At 35.1% G+C, this 23,650-nt stretch overlaps 4 protein-coding genes across 4 annotated transcripts; all 4 read right to left on the minus strand.

Moving 5' to 3' along the window:
* Positions 1-2,824: 2,824 nt before the first annotated feature.
* On the minus strand, positions 2,825-8,968 carry LOC107002038. Its single transcript, XM_015199965.2, has 2 exons — positions 8,585-8,968; positions 2,825-4,026 (listed from the first exon to the last, which is right to left on the minus strand). The coding sequence occupies exons 1-2, from the start codon at positions 8,923-8,925 to the stop codon at positions 3,849-3,851; spliced, it is 519 nt and encodes a 172-aa protein (XP_015055451.1). The 5' UTR covers positions 8,926-8,968; the 3' UTR covers positions 2,825-3,848.
* A 1,428-nt stretch (positions 8,969-10,396) lies between these two features.
* Positions 10,397-11,367, minus strand: LOC107032075. The gene has a single exon (XM_015233650.2). The coding sequence runs from the start codon at positions 11,252-11,254 to the stop codon at positions 10,619-10,621; it is 636 nt and encodes a 211-aa protein (XP_015089136.1). The 5' UTR covers positions 11,255-11,367; the 3' UTR covers positions 10,397-10,618.
* A 1,197-nt stretch (positions 11,368-12,564) lies between these two features.
* On the minus strand, positions 12,565-15,235 carry LOC107001973. Its single transcript, XM_015199917.2, has 2 exons — positions 15,050-15,235; positions 12,565-13,195 (listed from the first exon to the last, which is right to left on the minus strand). The coding sequence occupies exons 1-2, from the start codon at positions 15,219-15,221 to the stop codon at positions 12,918-12,920; spliced, it is 450 nt and encodes a 149-aa protein (XP_015055403.1). The 5' UTR covers positions 15,222-15,235; the 3' UTR covers positions 12,565-12,917.
* A 1,351-nt stretch (positions 15,236-16,586) lies between these two features.
* LOC107002728 (bromodomain-containing protein 4) lies at positions 16,587-21,160 on the minus strand. Its single transcript, XM_015200881.2, has 3 exons — positions 20,844-21,160; positions 19,275-19,565; positions 16,587-18,048 (listed from the first exon to the last, which is right to left on the minus strand). Exons 1-3 carry the CDS (start codon positions 21,000-21,002, stop codon positions 16,861-16,863), a joined length of 1,638 nt encoding a protein of 545 aa, XP_015056367.1. The 5' UTR covers positions 21,003-21,160; the 3' UTR covers positions 16,587-16,860.
* Positions 21,161-23,650: the final 2,490 nt, after the last annotated feature.

Consider the following 23,650-nt stretch of genomic DNA (forward strand, 5'->3'; position numbering starts at 1 on the left):
TATATATATATATAATTTATGTGTTTTTTTTATAATTTTAATCGATCATCGAATGATTTTTATATTTTGTATGAAATAATAAATAGATTACATCGTAACTAATTTTGCATTATTAATATATGCTTAATTATAATCAATTATCAAATGACCTTTTGTTTTTTCTTTTTCTCTTCTAAAATAAATGGATAGATTCATATATTTTACCTTTTCTATTTGGTAAATATCTTTTTCACTAAAGAAAATTTTACTTTTTTATTGTTTCACGTTCTATTTTTAAAAAGTAAGAATTTATTATTTTTTTTAAAAAAAAAGGTGAAGGTGGGATGAGGAAAAAAAATTAAAAAGCGAAAAATAGAGGTGTCAAAGTGTGGTATGCCAACAAGTAAAGCATATTATATAATAATGATATTTATAAACGTTAGGATCGAATCCACGCACACACTTGATGAATGAAGAACACAAGAACTTTCAAGAGAAAGAGATGAGAGATCTAAAGAGAGAAAGAGAGAAACTAATATTTCGTGGTAACACTCCGTAAATAAACTTCTACGGCGATAGGATATATATATATATAAATAAATCAGAGTATTTTTTGTTACAGAAAATAAATGGCTTTTGATCGTACTATAAACATCTATATTTTAAATTCTTAAAAATAATCAGCAGTTTATATAATTGTTTGTAATAATACATCTTCTTGATTTGACAATACTGAAAACTATAATCTACCTATATCCACTGTTCAAATGGATTAATCATATTTAAATTTCTAATCATAATGGTTATTTTTGTTTTATTCCAACTCAAAGTATCAAATAAATTCATAATTATTGATTGAAAATCATAAGAAAATCCAGCTTTTGTGGACCAGCTTTTCTTAATTAATAAAGAATTAGTATTTTTTTAGTCCTTCAATTAAATGATAAATTTTAATTAATCGATATGATATTTGATCAACTATATGAAACCTTCAATCAAAAGAGTTGTAATCCTTTTGTGTAAAAATATTTATAAATTTATCATAATTATTTATTGTTTCACTATTTAATTACTTTGATGATAATGTAATTTTGCAAACAGTCAAATTTAATATATTAATGGGGCCAAAACAACTTACTTCATAATTAAACTAAATATTAAATACATTTAGTCATATATCACAAAAAATCAAAACAAAAAAATTATGTATAACTTGGAAATAAAAAGTAATATTATACTTATAACGTACAAATAATTCTTCCATAGAAATAAACTTACCAACACAAGGAATGATGCTTCTCCAACTTAGTTGGATTTCAATATAGGTATTGGATGGAAAAAAAAATATAATACGTAAACATGATTCTTAACTTGGCTTCAGCGGATAACTATATTCCCTTCAATTTTTAATGTGCACTAGTAGATTCGTAAATTTGTATAGAATTAAATAAGTAGACACACTTGTCCTACATGGCATAATACACATAGTACGCCACGTGAAATACAAAATTGTCGTGTAGGGTGCGATGTAGGACGAAAGTGTCTATTTATTCAATTTATACAGGTTTAAGTGCCTACTTGTGCAGATTCAATATTAAAAGTCAGTTGTTCGCTATGTCAAATTAACGATTGTGTTTATATGTTATGTCTTTTTTTTCCTTAGAAATTGTGCACACTCTATGATGTTTGTTGAAAAACCTATGAACTTTAATCTTAAATTTGTATTTTAAAATTTAAATTTGAAACTTATTTTCAATCTATTTCATTAACTTTAATCATGAGAAGTAATATTTTGTCTTTTAAAATTTAAGTTTGAAACTTATTTTCAATCTATTTCATTATGGGTTGGACTGTGGTGAATAAAATATAATTCCACCACCGACAGTTTAGCATATACTTGCAAAATATTGGTTGTTTGATAAATAAGAAACTTCATTTTTTAATAATATCTTTTTTTATTTTCAAAACTCGAATTTGAGATCCATGATGCAATTGTATACAAAAGCAGTGTCACTTGTATAAAGCTATCTATATTGTAATACAAAGTGTTCGAATGTAAGTTAAATCAAAATAGTTTGTACTCCCTTCCTTTTAAACAATTCCGAATCTCATGAAATATGATGAATTGAGACGGTATTTTATAGATACATAGTAATATCTTGAATATATTAATCATTTTTTCCTTTTTGGATCGCCTGAAAGGGACAAAAGAAAGATCTTGTCGCTTCTTCCCTTTTGATTAGGTTTGATTAATCCTTTCAATCTCGATTGAGTCTATCTCAAAATTCATAATGTTCAAAAAAAAATCTTATCTTTTACTTTTTTTCATTTTATTTCATAACGATTGGTGTTTTACCTGAAACACCATTTATCATAGGATTGGCCTCGCGAGTAGGGACTAATTATTTATCGTATCGATCTTTCTGACTCATTATGTTTTCATACCTTTAAAAGAATAAGGCGGAGGAATGACTTATTCCATAACATAGTAGGCTTTTTCTTCAGAATAATGAATTAGATTATCATTATGTGCACGTCTCGAAAAGACTTTAGCGCCTTCCTAGACAGAGCTGACACAAGAGGGACTCATGCAGAACTTGAAAGAGATGCATGAGAGTCATTGAAAGATTTAGAATTTATAAACTTCAAATCCCGACTTCATCTATCAGAATGACCATACTTCACTACTAATTAAGGAGGCAAAGGAATTTCCATCAACACCAGAAAATTTATAATTTCAGCTATTCAAATGTTGCAGAAACATTACATGAACCAATATGAAGTCCCAGATCATGCAACGACACGTAAATACTCAAAAGGAAGGGTTAGATTGTTACCAATAATGTGTGCAAAATATCTCGTTACCTTTCATCAACACAAGTATCTGGTAAAATACTATCCGTTTTCCACTGTATATTTTATATACATACATCACATACATTGCAGAAACATGTACCATTTCTGCTGTTTACACAAAGCTACCAATTCTAACTTATGCTTATACACCCTTGTAGCTAAATCCCTAATCAAGATGAAAAGTAGCTTCTAATTAGCTCAAAGATTGAATCTTTATCGAATTCTGATCAGTCACCAAATCCCTCAAAAATCAGGCTGTGTCGTCCTGAGATGTCTTGAAAGGGCAATGTGTGGCAAAAACAATCGGACTTCTTAATTACTTCCCGTCAATCAAAGGCCTCCTCCTCCATATGCTAAGACTAGATTATCACTATCAAGATCACAGTATACAAAGAACGATTACTAGAAATGTAATCATAGCGTTGAAGGAATATACTAGTCGAAGTTTCCAGCAAGCAAACAACTGTCTCTACTAATATCTTTGCAGCAAAAGTCGATAAAACAGTAGAGTGAGGACGGATTTTTTGGCAAAAGCAAGACTAATATGGTGGTAGCTGAAGAATTCCAAATAGGTAAATTGGTCCGGGAAGACGGGGAAAAACATCCATCCTATAGGCTTCTGAGCAGCGAAAGTTAAGATAGAATAGCTCATCACATTCCGAGGTTGAACAAGATTCAAACCCCCTCCAATAAAATAAGAACCATGATTAGGAAGACGGGAAAAAACATCAATCGTTTAGGTTTCTAAGCAGCTAAAGTTAAAGATAGGCTAGGTCTATCACATCCTGAAACTGAAGAAACACAAATTACCAATCTTTTCTTTCATCTCGAGACGAGCTAATTCGAACCCCTCCAATACAACAAGAACCCCTGATTTATAATGGGGTACGGGAAAGTATTACTATATGATGAATCGAACTCTTACCAATAAGTTGAAAGTTCAGATAGTCAACCAACTGAGCTATTAAGACTTGTGTTGTGATCAAGCTTACGATCAACTCGATTTTTTGAACTCAATAATCAATACCATCTTCTTTGTTCCTTCTAACAAGTGCAAAATACCCAAGAACAGCACAAATCACAGCAACAAGATTCCCTTCTCTTATCAAAACCCTAACAACAAACCCAGAAATCTCAGCCGTTAATTTCTTCCCCTCGATAACCAAATCCCTTCTCCCTTTACCTGCAAATGTTGTTATGCGGAATTTGAGATAATACGAGAAAATATAAACGCGAAAAACAAGACAACAGATTTACGTGGTTCACCAATAAATTGGCTACGTCCACGGGGAAGAGGGAGAGCAGTTTTATTAAGGAGAGGCAAGAACAGAATTACAGAATAGGGTTTGCCATAGCGTCTATATATAGTGCTAAGCTACGCCCTAACAGGCTTGGGCCCAACATACAGAATTAACAGATTCAAGGCATTCAACAAATCTCCACCTTGACTTGAATTCTCCGAACAGATTCTTCAGACGCACTATGATAGTGCCAGGCCTCTCCCTCTTCCTCAGAGTTGCCCCGTAGGGCAATTAACAGCTTCTGATGTTGAGCAAGTCCAAACAGTGTTGAAACTTGCTCTGTGGAACCGGCTTTGTGAACATATCAGCAGGATTATCAGCAGTTCCTACTTTCTTCACCTTGATTCTCTTCTCACTTCTCAGAAAATGATACCTCACGTCAATATGCTTGGTTCTCTCATGATGGACTTGATCCTTGGCTAGACAAATTGCGCTCAAACTGTCACAATACACCATAGCCTGATCATGATGCAGACCAAGATCACTAACCAGCCCTTTCAGCCAAATCCCTTCTTTTGCAGCCTCTGTCAAGGCCATGTACTCCGCTTCCGTAGTAGACAAAGTCACTGTAGGTTGCAAAGTTGCCTTCCAACTGACGACAGATCCTCCAAGGGTAAACACATAGCCAGTCATCGATCTTCTTGTGTCAACATCTCCAGCATAGTCAGAATCAGAATAGCCAGTAACCAAGCACTGAGTATCACCTCCATAAATGAGACCAACGTCAGATGTACCTCTAAGGTACCGGAAAATTCTCTTCACAGCCTGCCAATGTTCTCTCCCTGGTTGTCCCATGAATCTGCTCACTACACTGACTGCATGTGCTAAATCTGGCCTTGTACAGACCATAGCATACATCAAACTTCCTACGGCACTGGCATAAGGGACTCGTGACATATACTCCTTCTCTTCTTCTGACTGTGGAGCGAACATGGCAGTGAGATGGATATTGGCAGCACTGGGGGTATCAATAGGCTTAGATGAAGACATGCCAAACCTCGCCAAGACCTTCTGAATGTAGCTTCTCTGTGACAAGAAAAGTTTCCTTCTCTCTCTGTCTCTAATGATCTCCATCCCTAGAATCTTCCGAGCGGCTCCCAGATCCTTCATCTCAAACTCAGCACTAAGTAAACCCTTCAGCTTCTGAATGTCATACTTCTTCTTTGCAGCTATCAGCATATCATCTACATAAAGCACCAGATAGATGAATGAATCATCCTTGAGCCTATTGTAGTAGACACAACAATCATATGAGCTCCGAGTATAGCCCAACTTCACCATATAGCTGTCAAACCTTTTGTACCACTGCCTTGGAGACTGCTTAAGTCCATATAAGGACTTCTTCAACTTGCAGACGTGATTTTCCTTCCCTGGAACTTGGAAACCATCCGGCTGAGTCATGTATATCTCTTCCTCCAACTCTCCATGTAGAAACGCTGTCTTCACATCAAGTTGTTCAAGCTCCAGATTCTGATGTGTAACAATCGCTAGTAACACTCGGATGGAAGTATGTCTGACCACTGGTGAGAAGATCTCATTGTAGTCCACTCCCTCTCTTTGGTTGAAACCTCTGGCAACAACCCTGGCTTTATACTTGACTCCTTCTGCTGGTGATATCCCTTCCTTCTTCTTGAAAACCCATTTGCAAGTAATAATCTTTCTCCCCGAAGGCTGTATGACCAGATCCCATGTCTGATTCTTGTGTAGGGACTCCATCTCATCTCCCATAGCGGCAAACCATTTTTCAGAATCAGAACTTAAAATGGCTTCTTTGTAAGTAGACGGCTCAGATGTATCTACCTCTTCAGCAACCTGCAGTGCATAACCCACCATGTCCTCAAAACCATACCTCGTAGGTGGCCGAACTCCAACCCTCCTTGGCCGATCTTGAGCTATACTCCGATGGATATCTGATGGCATAGATTCTGGAATATCAGTTTCTGTCTGTGGCTCTTGATCCTCCTCTTCAGGTTCTTTCAAATCGCTCTCGTTCTGAATGACTTGAAACTCCACCTGTTTATCAAGACTCCCAGTTTCTGACGTAGTTGTAGGCTTCACAATGGTTCTAAGCAGAGAACTTTCATCAAAGACAACGTTCCTGCTCATAATAACCCTCTTTTCTGCTGGAGACCAGATTCTGAAACCTTTCACTCCATCTCCGTAGCCCACAAATACTCCCTTTTTAGCTCTTGGTTCTAACTTACCTTCACTGACGTGATAGTAAGCCGTACAACCAAAAGCTTTCAGATTTGAATAATCAGCAACTTTTCCTGACCACATCTCCATAGGTGTTTTGCACTGTATGCCTGTATGTGGTCCGCGGTTAATCAAGTAGCAAGCTGTACTAACCGCTTCTGCCCAGAATCTTCTATCTAGCCCAGCATTAGAGAGCATGCACCTTGCTCTCTCCAGAAGTGTTTGATTCATCCGCTCAGCTACACCGTTCTGCTGTGGTGTATTTCTGACTGTACGATGTCGAGCAATCCCTTCATCCTTACAGAATTGATCAAATTCAGACCAGCAGAATTCCAGCCCATTATCAGTTCGCAACCTCTTGATCTTCTTCCCTGTTTGATTTTCCATCAAAATTTTCCACTCCTTGAACTTCTGGAAAGCTTCACTTTTATGCTTCATCATGTACACCCAAGTCATCCTTGAGTAGTCATCAATAATGGACACAAAAAATCTGCAGCCTCCCAAAGACTCAACACGGCATGGACCCCAGCAATCAGAATGGATATAATCAAGAGTGCCTTTTGTTCTGTGAATGGCCTTTGGAAACTTGTTGCGATGTAGTTTTCCAAAGACACAATGTTCACAAAACTCTAGGCTTTTAACCTTATGACCAGCAAGAAGATCCTCCTTTGACAGAATTTGCATCCCTCTTTCACCCATATGACCAAGTCTCATGTGCCATAACTTAGTCATATCCTCCTGGTGAACTTCTGACGATGCAACATGGGCTGAACCTGTAACCGTGGAACCTTGTAGAAAATACAAAGTACCACGCATGACACCTTTCAGAATCAGATTTGAACCCTTCCAGACCCGCAAGACTCCATCTTTTCCCGACCAGCTGAATCCCTTGCTGTCCAAAGAACTGAGAGATATCAGATTTTTCGTCATCAATGGAACGTGCCTGACCTCGTTCAATGTGCAGAAGCTACCGTCATGTGTCCTTATCTTGATCGAGCCTGTCCCAACCACCTTGCAGACAGAACTGTTGGCCATCGAGATGCTGCCTCCGTCTATCTGCTCATAAGTCGTGAACCACTCTCTCCTAGGACAGATGTGATAGGATGCCCCAGAATCGAGAACCCACACATCTGAATGATGAGTGTGCTCATCCGCAACTAGGGCAATGTCTTCTTCAGAATTGGTGTCTTCTTCAGCAACAGCAGCAGAAACTGATTGTTTTTCCGATTGCTTCTTCTTCTTCGGACAATCAAATTTCCAATGTCCCTTCTCCTTGCAGTAATTACAAACATCATCTGGCTTTGCACCCTTCGACATCGGCTTATTTTTCTTTCCGCCGTTTTTCCTTCCCTTTCCGCTACTGGTGAACAGACCGGAAGGCTGTATGTCCGTACTTGTGCCGTTAGCCTTATGCCGTAATTCCCTGCTATGAAGGGCCGATCTGACTTCTTCCAGCGACACAGTATCTTTCCCAACAATGAACGATTGAACAAAATTCTCAAACGACATTGGGAGAGATACTAACAGAATTAGGGCAGCATCTTCATCCTCGATCTTCACATCGATATTACGCAATTCTAATAACAAAGTATTCAATTGCTCTAAATGTTCCCTGAGTTGTGTACCTTCAGCCATTCGTAAACCGAATAGACGTTGTTTCAGAAGCAGCTTGTTGGTTAGAGATTTTGTCATGTACAAACTCTCCAGCTTCAACCACAGACCAGCAGCAGTCTCTTCATCCGAGACCTCCGTGATGACGTCATCCGCGAGACACAGCATGATCGTCGAATGCGCCTTTTCCTCCAGAATCGCCATCTCAGGAGTAACGACGGCGTTCTTGTCTTTCGACAACGGCGCCCAGAAACCTTGCTGTTTCAACAAAGCCCGCATCTTGATCTGCCATAAACTGAAACTGTTCCTCCCTGTGAATTTGTCGATTTTCACGTTCAAAGCAGACATCTCGAATTCTCCAAGAACACCGATTAACCGAGAGGCTCTGATACCAATTTGTTATGCGGAATTTGAGATAATACGAGAAAATATAAACGCGAAAAACAAGACAACAGATTTACGTGGTTCACCAATAAATTGGCTACGTCCACGGGGAAGAGGGAGAGCAGTTTTATTAAGGAGAGGCAAGAACAGAATTACAGAATAGGGTTTGCCATAGCGTCTATATATAGTGCTAAGCTACGCCCTAACAGGCTTGGGCCCAACATACAGAATTAACAGATTCAAGGCATTCAACAAATGTCAACAAAACCAAAATAGTTATCCAAGTTACAAGTGTTGCTGGAACAACAACGATCAGAGCTGCTACAATCGATAAAACCCCAAATGCAAGCCCTAATATCATAGATCCGTAGAGAGCTGAAGTGGGTGTCAATTTCATGGTGGATTCGTACCAAGAAAGTACTGAATTGAGGAAATTCCAGGAAATTGAGAGTAAAATTGTGTAAACAGTGAGAAAGAGGAAAACCCATGTTCGTCTTTTGCTCATAAGTTTCTTCAAGAGAAGCATGAAGGAGCAACAAGAGGTTGATGATGGTGGAAACAGGGGAGGTTCTTCTTCTTGTTGTTTAGTTTCAGCCATGGAGATTTGGATTTGGATTTTGGATTTGGTGGCTCTTGTTTTGTTATTTGATGAGTTTTGTGGGATACAAATTAGTGAATTTGAATAGGATTCTGTCTGGTTAGAACGATCAATAATGTTCTCACTTATAATATAATTCCGACACTTAACATATATTTAACTTCTAAGTATATGTTATTTTTCAAGACTTTAGTGATTTGTTTTTAAATGATTTGATTGTTTTAAATATTGTTACAATCGAAGAAATTACTATAGTTAAATATACATAACCAAATAAAACCTTTTAAGTATATTTTTTCAATAAAAACGATCGTAGATGTAGTGACCCTAGTTCCGTCCCTATTATAGAGGAAGGTGTAGATAACTTACTTTTGATCGAACCAGATTCAAGATTTTAATTTTTTAAGTTTATGGGCCATAATTTTTTAACACAAATACACGATTATTAAGAGAGAAAATAATGGCATTGTCACTCTTTTGGGAACATTTACTTGTTAGACTCAATGTGTGTTGTTCATTTCTCTTGTTGTTCCCTAACTTTACACCCTGTTAAATTCCTTGCTTAGCATGCCAAAAGCTAGATATAGAAAACACAAATGAAGAGTATGCATTAAGTTTATATCTATTTAATTTGAAATACATTTTTTTTTCTCCGAGCATCTCAATATCAAATATAAGGATAAGTCACATAGCCCCTAGCTCGAGCAATTACTCACATATCACAAGTATTCAGTAACAACAATCAATTTCACCTAAACCTCCACACACGCTAAACATCATACAAACTAAACAAAAATGTCTAACATTGAACAACCTCTAAAACATATACTACAACAACTCATTTCATAGTTGATTCCCTAACCATACGAACTCAAAGGCCAAAACTTCACTCAAACAACTCTAACGAAGACTTCTTCAACCAACAATCACCAAAATGATCCACTCTAAAACACATACTACAACTCATTCCACAATTGACTCCCTAACCATACGAACTCAAAGGCCAAAACTTCACTCAAACAACTCTAACGAAGCACTTCATCAACCACACAATCACCAAAATGATCCACTCTAAAACATATACTACAACTCATTCCACAATTGACTCCCTAATCATTCAAACTCAAAGGCTAAACCTTCACTCAAACAACTCTAACAAAACACTTCCTCAACCACAATCACCAAAACAATCCACAACTATAAAGAATGAAAAGAGTTCATCAAAAAGAACCCAATGATACTCATATTGTTACAATTATAAACCAAGAGAAGTCTAAAAATCTCTTCAAAATCAGAGGATAGAATCAAAAATTTTATTTGAATTGCTACAAATTTGATGGCATCTTCTTTTGCCTCTAGCTTGAGAAGTTGAAAAAACAAAAAGCTATGCCCTCTACCTCAATTTAAGCATGGTAAAAGATTATAAGATTCAAAGAACATCTCAATTCAAGGCTCATTAAAGATCATAAGATTCAAAGAAAATCTTAATCATTAAACACATTTTCAAGATTTAAAACCATAAACCAAAGACAATCAATTATAAAGCATTCAACAACTGGATTGTTTCAATTTTCATTCATTTTTTATCAAGATTAGCAACTTACTACAATAATCCAACCTACATTGCAAAGCTAACACACTTATAACTGTACTATTGAAGGTTTTGTTCATTGACACAAATTATCAAACACCTTCAAGGCAACCGACGTTTCGACAATCTTGGTGAAGTTCTTGCTGCATTTGGTGTCACTGATACACTCTTCTTCTCAGATCCCTTCACTCCCTTCTTCAATTTTCTACCTCTGGGTTTCAATTTCTCAACTACAGCTTCTTTGTTTCTACCACTCCTTGTTCTTCCCATAACTACCCCATCACTCTTCTCAGCAACTTTATCAAAATCATCATCCAATTTCCTCGCTAGACCCCTTTTTTCCACTCTCCCCTCTACCCCCATTTCTTCATTTTCATCATCAGATTCATCAACCAATCGCACTTTCCTCTTCAAATTCAATGGAGCAGGAGGAGGAGATGGACTTACATGAACCACCGGTGACGACACCGAACCCTTTTTCGCCGATTTCTTCTCCAACTTCTCCATCTTCTCATGCTCAGCTCTGAGTTTCTTGATGTTACCTTCGATCCGTCCTTGAAGACGGAGGCGTTTGAAACTCAAACCCCCCATTGACCAGTGAGCTTCCTCAGCCCATGACATCAACGGATCCAAAACGGACACCGGTGGATCGACCCGCTCTCCATTTGGGTTTTCGTAAAACCTCGGCCTTGGTAAACTGCTGCCGTAGAATTTTCCAGGACCCAATGCTACCACCATGGTAACCCTAAAACTTAACAAAAAAATTGAACGAAAACTAAGAATTTGTGAGTGAAGAATCTGAGATTGAGATGAAAAAATATTGGGTTCCTCAAGATTTATATATAGTGCTTCACTGTGAGCTTCAATGGAGGGAAATTATTTAGCGGGAACGTTTGCCGCCAAATATCTACCGCGCTGTTGTAAATTTTGAGTTGAAATTTTTGCGCCAAATTTTAGGTAAGGAGAAGGTTAGAATTTGGATATTTACACAAATGACCTCTTATGTAGTTCCGGTCCTCGTTTAAGCGATCGCGAAACATAATCTACAACATCGATATGTCTCAATGGTACTAAATCACCCTTGATCCCCTCGAGTTTTAATTCATACCGTACTAACAAGTTGACTCTCAAAAACGCTTAAAAATATGGATTGATTTCTTAAATTTGTCTTTTAAGCCTTTCAATATAAGATCATGTTAAAGAAATTTTCCAATCTCTTCGAGTCTCAACCCGAACCATTTGATGAGGTTCAAAAATATAATTGGGCTAATGTTCTCGAGCGCTTCGAGTCTCAACCCGAACCATTTGATGAAGATCAAAAACATAATTGGGCTTATGTTCCCAATGATCATGGGCCGGAAATGGAACATTGCTTCTATAAGCCCATCTATGTGATGATCCACAATTAATATCCAACTAATAAACTACGTATTAGGCTTATGTTAATCAAATATTAATTTGACTAATTACGTAATAATATATTGAATTACAAAATGAAATACGAGCAAATTGTTTTTTTATGGGTTACTAATTCGAAACTCAATCATGTGCTTGTGTTGCTTCATCACGCGCAATTTATTGGAGCAGTTTAATAGTCAAGAGATTACCATTTAAATCGTAATATTACGCGTTTAAATTTAAAATAATCTAAGCTTATTAACCCAATTCAGTCTATCTTCTTGCTCTATAAGTTTGTGAAAACACACTTTGTTGCAAAAGATTAAAAAACAAGAATAATATAAATTTTACATATGAAATTGATGCACCAGAAATTAATGTAAAATGTAAATTTATTCTAATTAGAAGAAAATTTCTTAAGATTAAAGTTTAAATAAAGATAGATGAGTGTATATAAATTACAAGTATGATACAATACATACTTAAATCCAATAAAATATTGTAAAATCGAATTCATACACACCATTAATTAGAATTTATATTAGTAGAAGTTACAAGTTCACGTAATCCCAAAATCAGGTATACGTAATTAATGAAATTCATCAAATATTTGACTATAAATTCAATCATTTTTATTGACTTGAGATATCTGCAGAAGCTCATGAACTTCACATCATGTATCTACCTCTGCTTATTTAACGAGATCATTTTGGATAGTACATGTAATAAAACGACCTTTTTACTCTTACACACGATATTAAATTTCATAAACATACGACACAGAATACACCAGACTCATCTGAACCCAATATGAACACACATAACTTTAAAACACACACAACAACTTATATACTAAGAACCTTAAAGCTTGAACTCAAAGCTTAGCTTCAGATTTCTCATATGGCCATTCAGTTAATAGTTATTATCTCATAAAATAATTACCGTTCTTCTGAGATAATAACTTTTAGTTGAGCAACTATCTGAGATATCGAACTCGTTGTTTTTACATAGCATGGTTGTCTATTTTTTCAAATAATTTGAGAAATGATAGTGCAGCATCTCTTGCCTTTTCTGGTGTAGGAATTGTAGGTGTAATTGGCTCATATTCTGCTTTCCATTCTACTACACATTGCTCATTGCTCACATAAATGAAAGAGAAGGTAACTCTGTATGGATTATACATTTTCCTTAATTCACCATCAGTCACTTGATATGTCACTGACCCTCCTTCTTCCACCTTCTCTATCTTTTCTATTGATTGTTTCACATACTTACTTAATGCTGCATGAAATAACGCGCAGTGACGGAGCCAGAATTTTTCAAAATATAAAGAGGTAAAAAAAACAAAGATATCAAAGGGATACAACACGTATGGTTGACTGTTGCATAAAATATATTTGTGTTACAAAGGGCATAGTGATAGAATCAGAATTTTTACTAATGAGGTTTAATGTATAAAGAGATAAAACACACGAAGATATCAAAGGAATATAACATCTACTCTATATACGTATAAAAAAAATTTCAATTGTAATTTTTCGATGACCGGATTTCACCCTTATAGGAGCTAATCTGTATTGTTACTTATGAGTTCACGTCAACCTAGTAATTATTGGCATAGACTTATTATACATATCTTTGATCTAGATGTTACGGTAGAAACTATTGATAAACTTCAAATCTTGAATCAATTTCTTTTAAAAAAAAAACATATTTCAAAATCAATATCAAATCTAAACCAGACAAACAAATTGAAATTAATTAAGAGTAACTGTTTATCCTAGATTAACCTAGAAGATGAGGTAAATAATCAAAACTTCACAATTATTTACACCAAATCAAATAATTTAGTCGTTAGTACAAATTAAAGTAAAAACACATATTACTCAAACCATGATTACATTTAGGCCTAAGTCATCTCCAGCCACTCAAAGTTGTCCGCATAATTCATTTAGACAGCTCAACTAATCCTTGTGCCAATTGAACACTTTATTTGTTCAAAAGTCATTCCTATTAGACACAAAATGCTGACATGGCAAAAAACGTGTAATTCACTTTCCTTGAGCGCGTTAATTTATTAAAAATAATATTATTTTTTTTTCTTAATTTATACCCCTAAGTTAATTTTTAAAAAAAATAATTAACAAAAAAGAAGAAGAACAGTTGTCTTCTTCTTCCCTATTTCTATCAACCCCACCCCACCCCAACCCCTATACCCATGCACCAGTGGTTATCTTCTTCCCCCACCATTCTAATGATTTCAAAATTCTTAGCATCAGTGGTTATCTTCTTCCCCCACCATTTTAATGGTTTCAAAATTCTTAGCATTTTGTTTTATTTATAAATTTTTCGGAGAGATTTTTTTTCCCATCTTTCTCTACCTAAAAAACGAAATGAAGTAAAAAGTTATAATTAATAAAAAAGCTGATGAAAAAAAAATTGTCGGGTTAAAGATGGAACTGTACAGGGAGGGGAGAGTCGTCATTAATGGAGTTAGAGGGAAATGTATGTTTTGGATTCCAGTTGAAGGCAGGGAAGTGGGTGTTTAAGTTTTACTCTTTTTTTTTTTCTTTTTTTTTACTTTAAAATATTTTTTTATTTTTTTTACTTTATAATATAATGTTTAAATAATTTTTTGGATTAAAAAATAACACATGTCATTATTTAATTGGTCGAATTAACATGTCAGCGCGAGTATATTTCACACATCCTCTATTTTTTGTCTATTCTCAAAAAAATGTTCAAATGGTTCAAATTCAGAATGGTTGAAGTGTTCAATAGGTAGTACGTCTAGTTGAGGTGTCTAAATGAATAATCGGGACAAATTTGAGTGGCCGCATATGACTTTAGCCTTACATTTAAACAAAAAATCATATACATGATACATGTCTTTCATTCGGTACTTAGTACAAACATTTAAAAACTAATTCAAAAATTTCAAGATTACAGATTTCTATAACGATCTCTAAGTCAATACTATAATGATCACTGAGTTCACAATCAAATATTTAATGAATATGTAAGATCTGAACAAAAATTACTAAATTCACGTAAATTTATAATCTGTCTTTGTACAAACACCAGATACAAGTAAATTTTTTTGTTATCGTAAATTAGGTTTTATTAAAGACTTACCAGGACCAAGCTGGAAACATCTGAGACTACCAGGCTCTCCTTTTCCTTTAATATATTCAGCTTTAGCAAGCATTTGTGGATTAATTCTACTAATTTTATCATTATCTCTATACATTTCCCATGCTTTTTCTGCAGAGATGTTGAGAAAAATTTCACCTTTCATTTCTCTCATTTCTCTTTCTTTTTTCTCTATCCAACTTATTTTTTCTCTTTTTTTTTGTGTCAAGTTCTATCAATATATAGATGAGATATAATATATTAAAAAAAAAAGAATTGATAAAAATATATTTGAAGTATCACTTTATCAGGTTTTAAAATTTTTATTTTTTTTAATCTGAATTATCATTAACTATTTATTAAAGCACATTTTGAAACTGACTACATCATGTGTTTGAGTACAATCATCGAAAGGCGTGTGCATGTGATAACTTAATTTGCGCATGAAATTTCGTTCACGTGATAGTTATCTCATTAATTTCAAGAGATGTTTTGATAAATAATTGATGACCGTTTAGAAAAGGACACTTGATATTTTAGATTAAAAATTCACAAAATAAAAATGAAAATGAAACTTTGAGTGGGTTATTATTATTTTTTTTTATCATTCTCTTAATTTTAATTATAAAATTCCAATTAATTTTACCACATGGAGTGCCATTTGGCACCATTATAAATTTTTTAAAAAATGAGTGTAGACCACACATATATCACATTAGACGATGCGTGTTTTGATAAACAGTTGATGGTAGTTTAGATAGAAAACACAATACTTGATAATACATATAGAGAACTCGTAAAATAGTAATACTTTAGATATATTTTCATTACCTCTAATATTAAAGTTTATATTAGTCCATAGAACAAAATTATGTTCTTACTGAGAAAAAAATTCAAAATTTTTGCTTGCCTAACAACAACTTTTGGCAAGAATCTTTACATTTTCTGTCCACTATGTTTTATCCTTTGATAGAGCACCCGATGCTAAATCTTCTAAATATTTATTTAATAGGTAACAATATCTTTGAAAAAATGCAGGAAAATAATGCATCCAATAGACACAATGTGGTCAGATCCTTTGAAAAACTTTAACATATAACGAGAGCTTTAATGCATCGATAAGTTTCCAACTAGGTGCATAGGGCAACTATAAAGAATGTCTCAAAATATTAGTTATAAACTCAGATGCCCTTAAGAATTTATTCCCCAATTACTAGTTGCTAGTGAGAAAGAATAAACTGGAATTTTCACTTTCTAATAATAGCTAACGTTTTTATATTATAAGATAATTTACACAATTCAATAATACTAAAGAATAAGGTCATACACCCCTCTGGTGGAGCTAAACTTTTGTGTTAATAGTGTTTTCTTACCTTCCTGAGCAAGATCACGTCCTTCAGTACGAGCTTATACACATGCTATGAGGTTAAGAATATACACATATATGTCGTAAGCATAGGTTCCACCGCGTAGCCAGTTGGCCCAGATCAGACCAACTCTTTTCGCGGTGAACAGTGAAGATTAAATCAAAGGACAAGAATGAGAGAAGATGTTCAATCTTAAAGAAGAGGTATTCATCAATTCTCCTACATTACAATGTTGAAAACATTTTTGCCTTACAACAAATAAAACTTCAGAAGTAAGACATGGCAAATCTACAATACACAGCATGATAGCGCTGCATACATCATCGTCAACTGCCTACTTATATGACCCTTATTCAGCAAATAGATAGTATTCGAGTCAAATTGTACTTTCACTATTTTCAGATGACCCTACATGAAAACATGATTAGAAAGGTTTTGGATAATGACCTAACCCGACCATCCTCTCTGAGGACCACCTGAAGAATGTCCATTCAGCCTGTCGAGCACAGTATTGAAATCAACTGTCTGACCACTTTCTTCGAGCCTTTGGATAACATTAACCACATGATCACCCCTGTAGCCCATGCTTGCCAGCTTCTCAATTAATTCATTGTAAGGATGAGTGCGCATCAATTGAGGTGGACGAAACATATGATTGGGGCTTGGGGAGGACTGTGCGTTCTGGGGAGGGAAGCTGGAGGGGGGATAACCACTTTGTGGGAAATTTGGTGGTTGTGGTGGATGTCCCCTTGGGCCTTCACTGTCGTACATCAAATATGCATTTCCTGCAGAAAGAGATGGATGAGGCCCACTAGCGGCATACCCATCCCCTGAAGCACCAAAAGAAGGCTTGAGATGCTGGGTTGGAGGCTGTGACTGAAGTGGCCTGCCAGACCTATCATACCCATAGGGTATTGCTTCTGGACGGCTTGAAACTGATTGAGGGATCGCAGAAAATGACACTTGCATTGGCATGCTACTGGGGACAGGTTCAGGAGAAGGATTCTGTTGACTGGGTGGATAAGAAGGATAAACAGCAGGTGATGAGGGTCTAGCTTGCTGTTGCACACTTGGAAGCTGATGCTGCTGGGTTGCTTGAACCTGCTGAGGTACCTGTTGCGCCCATTGCTGCTGCTGATATTGGGGCATTGACTGGATTTGTGGGGTCTGATTCCCCGGAGGTGCTGCTGGTTGGGGTGGTAACCTAGAAAGATCTTGCATTTGAGAAGTACGATACTGGGGGTCAGATGAAAGATATTGACCTTGGGACAAGTGAGTTGGAGCTGGTGGATTTGACATCTGCACTGGGGGTAAATAGTAACCTTGCGACTGCGTCATACTTTGAGATGGAATTGGTGGTGGAGGTGCCTGTTGTGGCTGTTCAACGGGTTGGTTAGTAAGAGGAGCCCGGGGTGCTACTTGATGCGGTAGAGCAAGTGCCAGTTGTTGTCCATTCACATCAGTTGAGTTGTCACCTTTATTGGAATCAGATACAGGTTGAGCATTTCTGTCCTCATTCTGCTGAGAATTGTTAGCTGAAGCTGGTTCTTTCGGTGCAAACTGAAGCTTAGCCAGCTCCTTCTGAGTTTCAGCAAGTTCTTGCTTATCCCTCAGAATCTGTACAGATCTGTGGACCTGCAGGAATAGCAAACAGCAAAGAAATTAGTCATCGAAAATCTATTAAAGTAGGAAAAACAGTGAAGGCATAATTCCAGAGAGCAACTTAACATTGGACAAGAAAAAATTCATGCTTATTGACTAGGAGCATTAGAAGGCTAGAATGTCAATAAGTGTATTTGAAATTCAGGCAAAAATAAACCAAAAGATGCGTGTTTTTGCAGAGAAAGATGGACGTAAACTATACTAGTGAATCCTTATGATAGGCGTCCCCACAATAATGTGGTATTAGTTCTTTTTTATTTCCAATCCGGTGTCCGATACCCACATTGGCGCCCTACTAACTCCAGATTCACGCCAAGAAGTCCCACGCTGGGGGTAAAGTGCTCCCTGAGAACGCGACTCCGTACCATGGGGGACTCGAAGGGTGAGACCTCTAGTTAAGAATGAAGGAGTACTTACTACTCCACCACAACCCTTGTTGGTGTGGCGTTAGTTCTAATCACACACATGGACTCCTACTTAAAATAGGGTCTAACTTGATCTGATGAGGTAAACTTTGCCAATTGTCCATACCAGATGAACTGTTAGCATTGAAAACTTCACAAGTCTACTAAACCATATAAAATTCTCCATTAACAGAAAAATATGTTCCACAAATATTAGAACAGACATGAAGCCGTACATAGCATTGAAAGCCCAGAACATGAGAATAGGAAGTGATAAGTCTCTAATGTCATCAGTTGCGGGAGAGAAATCTTTGAATGGACTTTAACTTTTAGCTAAAACTTTGTCAAACATAATAGATAATCAAAAAGTCTCATCACATTATAACTTAACTTACTAGAGGACTATCCTACTTTATAGGGCTTGGGATGGTGAGAGTATAAAAGGCATATCATCTTTTATTTAAAAGGAAGAGGAACTTACAAGAATAGGATTATGCATATTATATATACCATGTTACTAGGAGTACCCTACTTTATAGGGCTCAGGATGGTGAGGGTATAAACAGCATATCATCTTTATGAAAAAGGAGGAACATACAACATTATTACCATGTGAAACATAATATGTAAGCAATGCAATACAACCCATAATTTCAAAGCGGACTTTATCTTAGCACATACCACCGATAAGAGAATAACATTTGACTTGTGTAAGGGGTATATCTAAAAGCACAGCATTTAGCAGACAGACAAAACCTTTAAATGCATGCCATGCAAGGAAATCAGTGAACGAACCTCTTGAACATGCTTCTCAAGAGCCTTCAGTTTCAAATCTGCCTCGCCATGATCTCGAACTAAATCAGACCGCATTTCCCCAATGGACTTATCAAGGTTGTAACAGTACAGTTCCAACTGCGACAAGCGTGAACTGATACCCTCTAGAAATCTCATGAGATTGTCCGTATATTTTTTCATGGTCTTCTCAACAGTACATATCATGTCTTGATTGAAGGAAGATTCCTCTGGAGGGCTATATGTCGAAGTGGGAAACATTGATGACCTTGTCATTCTGTTTTTGTGAAACTCCTACTCAATCCAAGAGCATAATTTAGTAAGAAGTCAAATAGAAGTTGATTAGGTAAGATTGAATGTAATGAAGTAGAAAGAAAAAGTCTTCCTACAAAGATCTAGAAAGCACTATGGTTGTTTCATTACCAGCATCAAGAAGACGCAAAGAGTACAAAAGAAGATAATTTAGCTCCATTACATGATGAAAGTTAAGACACGGGAACCAGACACAAAACAAAAAATCTAGAAAAGACTTAACATGAGTTACATGACTATGGATAGTCTAGAATGGTAAGATTCTTAATCAGAAAACTAATATCTCTTGTCTATGACCCCTGAAAGAGCTGCTAATATGTTATAATTTCTACCAATGAGCTACATCAAAACTATGCCTCCAAACATTTTCCAAAAGGTTTACACCAAATCTAGAATCCAGATGCAAAGCCAGATCTATTGAGGATACTGTGTGAATTATAAAACATGATTTCCTTATTATTCTACATGCAGATTGACTTTAGCTAACCTGTTTTTGCAGTCTCTTGTCTTCGGATTGTTCATTCACAAAAAGAGAGGCAGATATAAAGATGAAGGAGCTTAATACAACAAAGAAGAGAATGCATAGGAGAGGTCAAGGATCTCCGTCATCGTTAGTTTTAGGTTACAACAATGATTTATAACTCCTATTAGTTGCTCAAAATGAGTGAAGATACACTAATATCTTAGGTCCCTCACCCTCTAAGATCAAACTACATAGTTAAATACCACAGTAATTTATGTAAAGCCAAGTGAACCAACTCTTTTTCACCTTTAATCACTTTGAAAATCCACACTTACAATAGACTGCATCAGGATAACTCTCATATAGGTCAAAAAAATTGATCAGTGCAGCTGCTAAAATATAGTAAACCATTGATGGACTACTAGATATCTAGCAAATGTAAAGCTAATATTTTAGTAATACTTCTAAAAGAAACAACTTTACTGAGTTCTTCATAAATCATACATATTAAGCGAACTTTCTAAAACTACTAAGAGTTAACAGCTAATCGTCAAGCTGTGAACAAGCTGACCAGACACCACAATTATCCAAGGATTAAAAATCAACAATTTTCAGCAATACCCATCTGCAAATTCTCAAGCTTTATCTCATAACTTCCAAAACCCCTAGTGGGTATCAATCAAAACAACACAATGAACACTTCCACCTTACAATAATTTACTCATATGACTACCTCAACTTTCCACATCTTGTAATCCCTCTCCGATTAAATTTTTTTTTTAAAAAAAAAAAGTTACCTTAGCAGAATTGGTAGCAATTGCAGGATCAGAGAGGGTTCCATTAGAGGCATCTTGATGTGGATAATCTTCATAAGAACAGAGAATATCATCAGACCCAAAATCAAAACCCTTCGAACCCGAAGAATTACTCGGCCTACCAGATGATCCAGACGCCATACTTCACGGATCACAAAACTAGGGTTTTCACTTTACTGATCAAACAAACGAAGAGAAAAATTTATCTTCTAGGTTTTGTGTGTATAATATATATATATAGAGAGAAACTGGAGAAAAGTATTATGTTGTTTATATAGAGAGAGAAAGGAAAAAGTTTTTGAAAATTATATTATTAATTTTTTGACATGCAAAATGATTTGTGAATATAATAAGTAGATGTAAATTCGAAGAAAAGAAATGTGAGTTGAATTTGATAAATATTCAACGTAATCAAATAGTTTGATAGTTTGAGGTTTTTGACCCAAAAAAATAAAAATTGTTTGGATTAAATATTATATATCGATTAATCTTTTCAAAAGCTGGGGATAATAATGTGTAACAAGACAAAATAATTACTTTTTTGGTTAATATTTCATATTTTTTAACTGGTAAAAAGTGAAGAAAGGCGAATAAAATTTATATATGCGTCGTATAATTGTATATGTATTGTTTATATATAAGAGAGGAGAAAAGAGATAGTGTATGTAATTATAATTAAAATTAAGTTGTAAGTGGTAATTAATGAAAATTATAGCTATGTTAGTTAACTAAAGTTGTCAAAAAGGGTCGGCCTAACACCACCCATCCCAAGCCTTGCGGGTCAAGGAATTTGAAGGATTAGGGCGGATCAGCCCTTCATTTGGAAGGGCCTACAAAATATTCAACTCAATCCAATCTTAGAAGGGCCCAGGTTGCGGACAGGCTAGCCCTTCTTTTTATCTGTACAAACATAAAATTCTATAACATCACGAAAATGAGAAGATTTTCAAATCAAATATGGCTAACACTAACAAAAGAATCTAGTTTAATTAGTATGTATATATGATACTAGATATGCGAAATACATGTATCTGGCGTGATGCATCCAGATACACGAGTGAGATAAGAGAGTGTCAAGCAAGATCGTGGGGAGATGAGTAGAGTGTATCTAGAACAAATTAACCTAATTTTGAGTCTGTGTATACAGATATACATTATTGAACGTATCAAATTTGATAAGATTCATAATATTATAACATAACGTTCATTTAAGTAATTAGCTCATATGCTAGCAAAATTATTGCAAGTTATCCTTAAATTATAATTTTGCCACATTGGTCGACCCCGATCAAGCCTCTAGGATCAAGGGCTTATATGAGTTGGATTTATAAACCTTAATTTTAAATGGATTTGAAAAATTCTATCCTAACTTTACGTCAATAACAATTTGGGTTTGGCCAGCCCCATGCATTTTGACGGCTCTAGTTAACTAACTAGTATACATTTACTTATTTACGTAACTTTTCCTTTAATTAGTTGATAGGACCTTTAGTAACTCGAGTTTGAGTCGAGACAACATATACAATATATTATTCAAATAGTGACGATAAACATAATCAAATATCTAAGTCGAAAATCTATTAAAAATAATTTTTTACCATTTAATATTTATTTTCTAGACAGAAAGAAATAGTGTTCAGTTTGGGTTTGTGTGATATCCTCTCTATTTTACAAAATTTCAAAATGTTTAGAGAATTTTTTTAAAATAATATTATCATCGACTACTTTCTAGGTTTTCAAACTGATTTAATTTAATTATTCAAATGCCAAACTTTTACATGATATTTTATTTGTAAAAATAACTTTAATCATTACTTGAACTTTTTTTTCTCCAACTACCATTAATATATACGTTATACAAAAGTCAAATTAACGTATTTATTTTCCAACCGACACCTTTTCTTTAAACGTGAAAATCATGGTATTAGAATGATGGATTAGCTGATATGGTCACCTTAATTTTTTGTTTTTTCTAAAGTGATTTTATTTTGATTTTTCTTTATTTTTTATATTTTTATTAAATTCTGATTAATTAAAATTTGAGTCATGAGGCTCATTCGATAAGTAAGTTGTTACGAGATAAAGAAAAAGTCATAAATTCACCTTAAAATTTATCTCAAAAAATTAATTACACGCTTAAATTAGTAAATGACCTATTATATACTTATGCTACTATATAGTGAATTTTCTTACTCTTAAGACGTGTAACACTACTTTCACAATAAGAGATGTACCACACTTGTGCCACATCAATCCATATCACTGCCACATCAAATATCATGTCAAATTTTGATTAAGATTTTCAAATAATTCAATTGTTTCTTCTTCAATGAACGCCACCATGAAATCACTACCGCTATCGTTAAATTACTACCAAATCTATATATTTCACCAAAAAAATCAAAATAGTCACCATAATTTTCACCACCTACGATCAAATCCACCATCGAAATCATACTATCACCATTATCCCCACAAAAATTATAAAGATCCCTAACAAAATTTGACACACATAAACAAACTCATCACCAAAATTACATCATCACCATCAAAAGGTTCAAACCCACCATCAAATATCACTACCATCATTTCAATATCGATTTTTTCTTCTACACCACCTTCGGTTCCTGCTTTTTTGTTACCAACAAATCTTTCATTATATTTTATTTTTTAAACTTAATCAATAATTTTATCAAACATCAACAAATCAAAAGAGAAAAATCAAATATAAAAAAAATGGTAAAATCGAATAAGCATTACAATAGGATATGATTGGGGGGGGGGGGATG

This window comes from Solanum pennellii, chromosome 10, assembly GCF_001406875.1.
Source record: "Solanum pennellii chromosome 10, SPENNV200".
NCBI lineage: Eukaryota > Viridiplantae > Streptophyta > Magnoliopsida > Solanales > Solanaceae > Solanum > Solanum pennellii.

Bases quoted from the DNA above. Each gene is read 5' to 3' on its own strand.
- LOC107001973 (XM_015199917.2), bottom strand. From the start codon at position 15,221: ATGAGAGAAATGAAAGGTGAAATTTTTCTCAACATCTCTGCAGAAAAA. The intron at 13,196-15,049 runs GTAAGTCTTTAA...TATTTCATGCAG, and splicing joins ATGTTTCCAGCTTGGTCCTG to CATTAAGTAAGTATGTGAAA.
- LOC107002728 (XM_015200881.2), bottom strand. From the start codon at position 21,002: ATGGCGTCTGGATCATCTGGTAGGCCGAGTAATTCTTCGGGTTCGAAG. The intron at 19,566-20,843 runs GTAACTTTTTTT...TGGATTGAGTAG, and splicing joins TTGCTACCAATTCTGCTAAG to GAGTTTCACAAAAACAGAAT. The intron at 18,049-19,274 runs GTTCGTTCACTG...CTATTCCTGCAG, and splicing joins TTGAGAAGCATGTTCAAGAG to GTCCACAGATCTGTACAGAT.
- LOC107032075 (XM_015233650.2), bottom strand. From the start codon at position 11,254: ATGGTGGTAGCATTGGGTCCTGGAAAATTCTACGGCAGCAGTTTACCA.
- LOC107002038 (XM_015199965.2), bottom strand. From the start codon at position 8,925: ATGGCTGAAACTAAACAACAAGAAGAAGAACCTCCCCTGTTTCCACCA. The intron at 4,027-8,584 runs ATTTGTTGAATG...CCGCATAACAAC, and splicing joins ACTATTTTGGTTTTGTTGAC to ATTTGCAGGTAAAGGGAGAA.